Source organism: Hypanus sabinus, chromosome 10, assembly GCF_030144855.1.
Source record: "Hypanus sabinus isolate sHypSab1 chromosome 10, sHypSab1.hap1, whole genome shotgun sequence".
In the NCBI taxonomy this organism is placed as follows: Eukaryota; Metazoa; Chordata; class Chondrichthyes; order Myliobatiformes; family Dasyatidae; genus Hypanus; species Hypanus sabinus.
In genome coordinates this window covers 144,977,094-144,984,693 of record NC_082715.1, presented here as the reverse complement: position 1 = coordinate 144,984,693, position 7,600 = coordinate 144,977,094, and the positions used below count along the sequence as shown (strand labels likewise).

General features: G+C 41.2%; 1 protein-coding gene across 1 annotated transcript; it reads right to left on the bottom strand.

The window, feature by feature from the left end:
* Nucleotides 1-2,812: 2,812 nt before the first annotated feature.
* On the bottom strand, nucleotides 2,813-6,845 carry LOC132400364 (immunoglobulin lambda-1 light chain-like). The gene is made up of 3 exons (XM_059981313.1): nucleotides 6,711-6,845; nucleotides 6,282-6,623; nucleotides 2,813-3,401 (listed from the first exon to the last, which is right to left on the bottom strand). The coding sequence occupies exons 1-3, from the start codon at nucleotides 6,757-6,759 to the stop codon at nucleotides 3,079-3,081; spliced, it is 714 nt and encodes a 237-aa protein (XP_059837296.1). The 5' UTR covers nucleotides 6,760-6,845; the 3' UTR covers nucleotides 2,813-3,078.
* Nucleotides 6,846-7,600: the final 755 nt, after the last annotated feature.

Below are 7,600 nucleotides of genomic sequence, written 5' to 3'. Positions count from 1 at the left end.
CTCTAATTCTCCTCAGATGAAGGACATGCCAGTATTAAAAAAAGGACTTTAAGGGAGGAATTCAAGAATCACTCATTGTGCCACGTGCCACCAAGGTGCAAAGTGGGAATATAGTGCAATTTAAGAAATTGATATAGTGGGAAGGACGTTAAGTAAATCGATCGTTTTTCTCTTTTCCATTGCAGGTGGGCTTGTACGAGAAGGATGGGTTGTATTTAAACTAGGTGAAGTGGGTGGGGTATCAACGCAATTGAATTAAGATTTAGGAAAAAAAAGATACAACACCGCAGCTCAGTATAGGCTTTTTTTTAACCAACGATCTAGTGCCGACCTTACAACTCTCTCTAAGATCTGTCTATAATCGTGTATACAACCCTAGATAGAAATGGCTGGAGGGGGAGGGGAGGGTGTAAGAGAGCCGGTGCGGGACGCTGGTGCGTGTTATAATAGGGCAGCAAAAACTTGCATTCTCTTAAGCATATGGTATTTAGAGCAAGGAAGATCCGTGAGTAACGAACCCATGTCGGCCGATGTTACACCGGTGTATTTGGGAATTCTGCTTTTTCCTTTGGTCATCACTGTCTCCGCTAATTTACTTTTAAATGTATAATCCATGCCTTTGCTACATCCGCTGCATCTCGTTTCAAAGTGGATTTGTCTCCGGAGGAGGGTCATTTTATTTAGAGATTCCAGTACCCGCTTGAAGCTGTTTTTTTTTTTAATGGAGACGCAAAAGACGGCAGATTCTGATGTGGAGAAGAGCGGCCTGGTTCGTCCACGGTGGTGACCTTGACGGCTTTCCCTGAAAAGTAGGATTAAATCTAGGGCACCGAGTAAACACAAGCTCAGCGTTTGTAGCTGAGAAATAATAAAATTAATATTCGGAAGGAACGTAAAGCGCTGCTGTCTTAATATCTAGCTTTTACATTGTAAACGGAATACGACGCAGCGAGCATTGGAACCTATCCAGGTACCGTGAAAGAGATGGTTGAGGTTCAGAGACGAAATGTTTTCCAACACAAGTCCGGTTCTGCTGTCTTTACTTGCCTGCGTTTAAGAAATCTGAAACACAACAACTTCACTAAGTTCTAATTATTCCTGCAAATCTCTGTCCATTGAATCGTGGCAAATGGAATAACTGAAAATGTTCTGCCTTTAGGGTTAAAATTGCTAGAACCAGATATAGGAAAAGCGATTTGGAAAGTAATCATCCTACAGGCAAACCTCTCTCTCGCTTTGTGTACATACACACACACACACACACACACACACACACACACACACACGCACACACACACACACACGCAGATATCTCTCTCTCTCTCTGTTTGCACATATATAGCGAGAGAGAGAGAGAGAGAGAGAGAGAGAGAGAGAGAGAGAGAGAGAGAGAGAGAGAGAGAGAGAGAGAGAGAGAGAGAGAGAGAGAGAGAGTTCTTGCCTATAGAAAAGACTCTTTTTATTTAGGAAGGCATTATTCAGATTTCTTGAGCAATTAATTCACATTTTTTGATGAATTTAAGCTATACATTGTAAATCTTTGCGTATATTTGAAGTAATTTACTGTCAGACGAGTTAACATTTCAGAATGTGCTCTCACTACACTGGTAGTCCACTCTGGTTTATTGAACGCCGTAATATTTTTATTGCCGAGTTGAAAGGCACAGTAACTATTGTACAGCCTTAATCTGCACAGTGGGAGAGAATGAAACGCAAAGAAGACCTTGTAGAAAGTCCACGATTAAGATATTTAGGACGCAACTACGAATTCTGCAAATAAATGTTTGCTTCTTCTGAAAACGAATCTAGAATTCTATGAATAGTGTTTGAGAGGTAATGTGAAAATATCAGTCACATGGGTGCAAGAGGGCAGATGGTTGAGAACATTGTCGATAGATCAGTAAGTTTAAAAATATAAATTCTTTGTAGTCTGCCCGGTCAGATCATTCTGGGGATTGCTGTCAGACACTGGACAAAGATGGGCAATTGTCTTCAGTTTCGGCACTTGTTAATGCTTTGGATGTTTGTTGTCAATAGACAATAGACAATAGGTGCAGAAGTAGACCATTCGAGCCTGCACCGCCATTTTGAGATCATGGCTGATCATTTACTATCAATACCCGGTTCCTGCCTTGTCCCCATATCCCTTGGTTCTCCTATCCATAAGATACCTACCTAGCTCCTTCTTTTCCGAGAATTAGCAGGAGCAAAATAATTCCTAGACCTGCACCTGTCCAAGCTGACAGCAACTTTCGCAATTCTTTCCTTGGCGGAGATGGCGGGTTATTATCGGCGTGTTGGGATGGACGCATGAACGTGGAACATGCGGGACTGCGCGGCTTTTACAGGTCTGGAGAGTAATGAGATCCGAGTTGTTGCGGCACAGGACCCAGCTTTCTCTCCATATGAGTAGATTATTTTATCAGTTTTTATTTCCTATTTAATATTTTATGATTCTTTGCCAATACGGGAGAATTACAGCAATAGTGAAACACCTTAAGTAGGGCACATTGGAGATGTGTATTTTGCAGTCTTTTCCGGAGAAGATTTGTGAGTATGACTTATTCTCTTCACCCAATACCCTTTCAAGAAACAAATAACTAGGAAATTGCTACCGACGCCCTAATTCTGGAATAAAGGCTGGAAATATTTTAAATGTGAGATTGCATTAGTGGTAAGCGCAGTACTGACGATTCATATCAATGACGCTTGGTTTCATTGGGAAATCATTCTTCCACTGATTCCACGCTCACAGTGTCCCACCGTGGACAGCCATCCCCCACGAAAATTCCTTAACACATCTACACAAATATAGATTTTTGGTTATCATCGATTTTTTTAATATTCAGATATTCAAAACTTTACTATTGTTAGAGAAGTATATGTCAATATGGGAGATAAGAGATATTATTACATTTCTCCACTTGTGAAGTTACACTGGCACACCACAGACAATGCATTCAAGTGATCACTGTTCATACGCTACGAATAAAAATACATCCAGCAAAATCTAACAGGCAATGTCGAAACGTGCCATTTATTTTCAAATGTAAGGAATCAGTACATAGATTGCTTGAATCAGATACAGCTGGATCTCAAGACATTTGCTTTAAGTGGGGTTGTCCGAGTCTCGTGTTTAACCACGCAGGAGTAAAGCTCATGTGAGTTCCAGTCGGAGGCTGGCAGAGTCAGGTAACTGCTCGTACTGAACGTGTTGTCCGCGTCCTGCTGGATCCGGCTGGTTTCAACGCCATTCTTTCTCGCATTACCATCCATAGTCCACTCGATATTCACGGCGCCCGGATTAAACCCTCTCACCAAACACACCAGAGTGGCAGTGCCCTTACCCCTGATTTCGTCCGTTGAAGGTCCGAGGACAGACACCACGGGGGGTTGTGGATCTGAAATAAAAACATGAATAGCTGTAAATTAATGCCTTTCCTCGGAGCTACGAGAGATTGCACATGCTGTGATCTGGAGCAAAAGAACTAGCAACCGTTTGAAATTCAGCGGTCGGGCAGCATTTGTCGGAGCAAAGAGACAGTCGTGCATTACGACCCCTTTGCCTCGACACATGCTGCCAGACTGGCTGAGTTCCTCCGGTGAATTTAATTTTGCTAAAAGCTTTTTCTTTATTGATTGTACGACCGCCACCGCCATATCAGTATGAAAACAATTATCCATCGGAACCGCATTTATTGAATTTGAATAGCGGTAGAAGCTGTGGTGACTGTAAATGCAATAACTTGGGGTATTTCCAAAATATAAAAAGTGCAAAAAGCAAAAACAGATCTGTCTTTTTGAAAGAAAACAGCGTGGACTAATCTGATATTTTGAATTTCAAAATTAGCAATTTCAAAATTTCAAAATTAACAATAACGTTAATCACAGAGGCCGTAGAGTTTTCAATTTTATGAATATTCTTTACTTTGCGCAAGTTTCGAATGGAGTTCGGAATAAATATTGATAGGGGGAAGTTCGGCGAGCAATGGAGAATGAATAAGGGACTTACTGTGTGTATTAAGATTGCATCTTCTTTGTCGCATTCACATTTCGACATGTATGTAGACTAGGTTTAACTAATATATATAATTAACCATCCATAATTAATTGAATTAACTCCTAACTCTTAACTCCTTAACTCCTAACCGTGCCGAACGGAAAAACTGTACATTGTAATATTTAACCTAAAACATTCGGATCAATTCAAGTTGCTGAATCTATCATTAATTTGCTTCTGCCTCCCATTAGGCGCTGATGTTGATGACAGCTGCAAATACGAAATCTCTGGACAGTCACTGACAGAACTATTTGAACCAAGGCACCAATGAAGAGCGCATCGAGCCAATTCCACTCCCCCCCCCCAAAGAAAGTTACAACAGTCCCTTCACATTGGGTATCTGCTTCGGCGGACGGAACCAGACTCGGAAAGTCAGACACTACTTGAATAAAAACAATCGTTTTCTTAAAACTGAAATTTTCTTCTAAACAAATCAGACAATGCTATATTTAACTTCCTGGAAATAATCAGTTTTCAAACCTGGAGTTTTTTGGCCGTTAGTTGTCCATTATACAAAAGAGACGAAACAAATAATCTTCTCGTTTTCACATTGCTACCTCTGGGGCAATTGTCTGTAGCTCAGCCCAGTTTGCGATGCTGAATTCACTCTCGTGCTTTGGGAAAGTGCGCCATCAATGCAGGCTTGCTCTTTGTCTTCATTGAAACTCGCAACGATGTCAAGGAAGTGTTCTGAGTAAAGCTCCTGAAGTTATCTCGTTCTAATCTCTTCTTTCCTCTTCCCTCCAGCAACACACATGAATCCCCGACCTCCACATATCACAGAGAAGACTGACGGCGAGTATGTGAATCGGAATAGTATTTAATATCGTGAGGGATTCTAGGCACATTCTTTGATATAACACTTTTGGTGAACGCAAGTCACAGAAAAACTGGTAAAAACCGTTTAACACACAGAAACTCTGACAGGGTATTCCGACACAAATCATATTCAGATCTGCGCCTAGCAAAGGGAAGTTACGTAGCCGTGGAATTAAGCCTTTAAGTGCGATTTCAGAGATGACCTGAGCTGAAGCAATTTGCCACACTGTCCACGAAGTGGTTAATATTCTACAATCTCACGGAGAATACATGGTTAAAAATTAAGCTTTTCATGTTGGTGCTTTAGTTTGTGCCGATCAGACAGTCTGGAAAGCACTCAATGACAACCCGAGTCTCGGAGGTCTTAAGATTTAACAGTTCAGAACGGAGTCGATCTGATGTCCAAGTTTTCTGAAACATCCACTCTCTGACTTTGTCTATCGTTAATTTCCCTAACCGCCTCACAAATAATACAAAAATCCTTTCTTTCAACGAAACCAAATCGTGTCATAGTAACACAATAAGACCATATTTGAGCCCATAAACTCTCGAAACCAGAGGAGCGATATTTGGACAAAGTCATACATTTTAAAAGTCTTTAAAAACGAAGGAAGAACGATTGCGACATAGAGTGATTTAGGGATGGCATTTCAGAGCTTGGAACATCTACACATGAAAACGCTGCTAACATGATTAAGTGGCGAAAATTAGATCGCAAGGTTGAATATTACAGAAATGAAATTGGCCGAAGCACGATTATGGTATCAGGACAAGGGGGACATTTTTCTCAGTACGTAATTCCCTAACTGGAAGAAAATATAAGTCAACAAACACAGCATGGGAACAGGGGAACATGACGAGACGGAGTTGGGAAATGGAAAACAAAGTTTAGAAGATTTCAGGTTCCTGGCACAGAAAGGAGAAGGTTACACAAACATTTGAAAAGTCGTGAGTCGATATTGCGGAGGAAAAAAGAAGTGTTTTCCGGTCGCTGCTCAATAACTTGCGTAGCTCCGTTTCAGCCTCACACCATTCGCTGGGAAATCGGATCAACACCTTTGGGACTTACTTTCCTGCCTTTTCCAGTTTGCTATCGAAGTTGCAGCCACGTTGTTGTAACATGGAAATGAATGGCTTGTACGCCCTCGTTATGATTCGACACCATCAATAATAGCCGGCGGCATTTCGACTTATTGTACTTAACAGCGTATTCGACATTGATGTACAGCTAAATTAAGATATTTTAAGAACACTGTTTTCCCGACTTAAACTGATGCATTATACTGATCAAAGTGATTTCTGAAATATTTTTAGTGGCTAATATTCCATTAAGAGTCAACTTAAGTAGCATTTCGAAAGGGAAGTAAAATAAAATGGGAGTAAAAGAAAAAAAAACACTTACTGTCCAAATTCAGTTTGGTTCCTTTTCCGAAGGTGACGACACCACTTTTCTCAACAGCGCAATAATAGTCGGCGGCATCCTCCGATTGCACGTTTGCGATGGTTAAGTCCATCTGGTTGTTAGATGATTTTACGGAACCGGCGAATCGATCTGGAATACCGGAAGCTCTGCCGTTGCTTTCATCCCACACATACACAGGGGCGCTGCCGGGTTTCTGCCAGTACCAGCTCGCGTAGTAGCTACCGATGTTGCCTCCTGACATGGTACAAGTGACCTTTACAGTTCTCCCAGCAGAAGTTGAGAGAGACGGGGACTGAGTCAAAACAAAATCCGCGAATGTGTCTGGGAAAATGTAAATTAATGTTAGAATTGTCAAACATCCACAAAAAGTGAAATACAGCGATATTATAGATTATGCATTGTACTTACTTTGGCAGCAGAACACCAGTACGACAAGACACCGAATCCATTCAGCCATGGTGAAGGAGTCGAAGAGTTGTTTTCCGACACAAGTTCGATTCTGAGTTCCGTCTGAACCCTCCTTTAAGTAGTCCTAAGTATCGTTACGTCACTGCATATTAATTATTCATACAAACGTCTACCCACGTGACTGCAGAACACGAAACTGTTGGTCTGAAGTTTCCTTATATTTACATCGTACGAGCACTTCGGGGCAGGCAAATATTCAAAAGCATCAGAGTAAACCGTGCGGTAAAACGGGAAGGAACAATAGAATCGCAATAGATGTGACCTATGCAAGTCCAAATATTACTTCAGACAGGAGTAGATGGAGGGCGATAATTGCCCAGGAGAATGTCTCATGCTCTGCCCAGAGCTAGGCAGATAAACATATTGTAAACCGAATAAATTATTTCATGGAAACAAATATTGAATATTTAAAAAAGAAAAGCTCACGTGCACTACCTGCAATGCGGTGGCATGGTATTACTTTGAAAACAATTATGTTAGATTTCCGTTTCATTGCAATTTAAGAACTTAACTCAAGGTTTCTCTTTTAGATAATCTTGAGATTTGTAGTTCCTTGAAAAGAATGCACCAACTGCTGAACTCTAGTTCAAAGTTGTCGTTGGGGGCAATTACTATTGACTGTAGTGTGAGGGCGTTCGGGCGGGGGTGTAGTCGGTGCTTTCGCTGCTGCTTGTGTGTGGAGGAGATGGGGGGGAGACTTTAGTGTTATGATGTCACTATCATTCATACTTTCCGGTTTCTTGCTGTGTGGACATTTCTGTGAAACTAAGAATTTCAGGTTATATGCTGAATACATCCTCAGATTGAACCATGTGAAAACCATTTTAAGG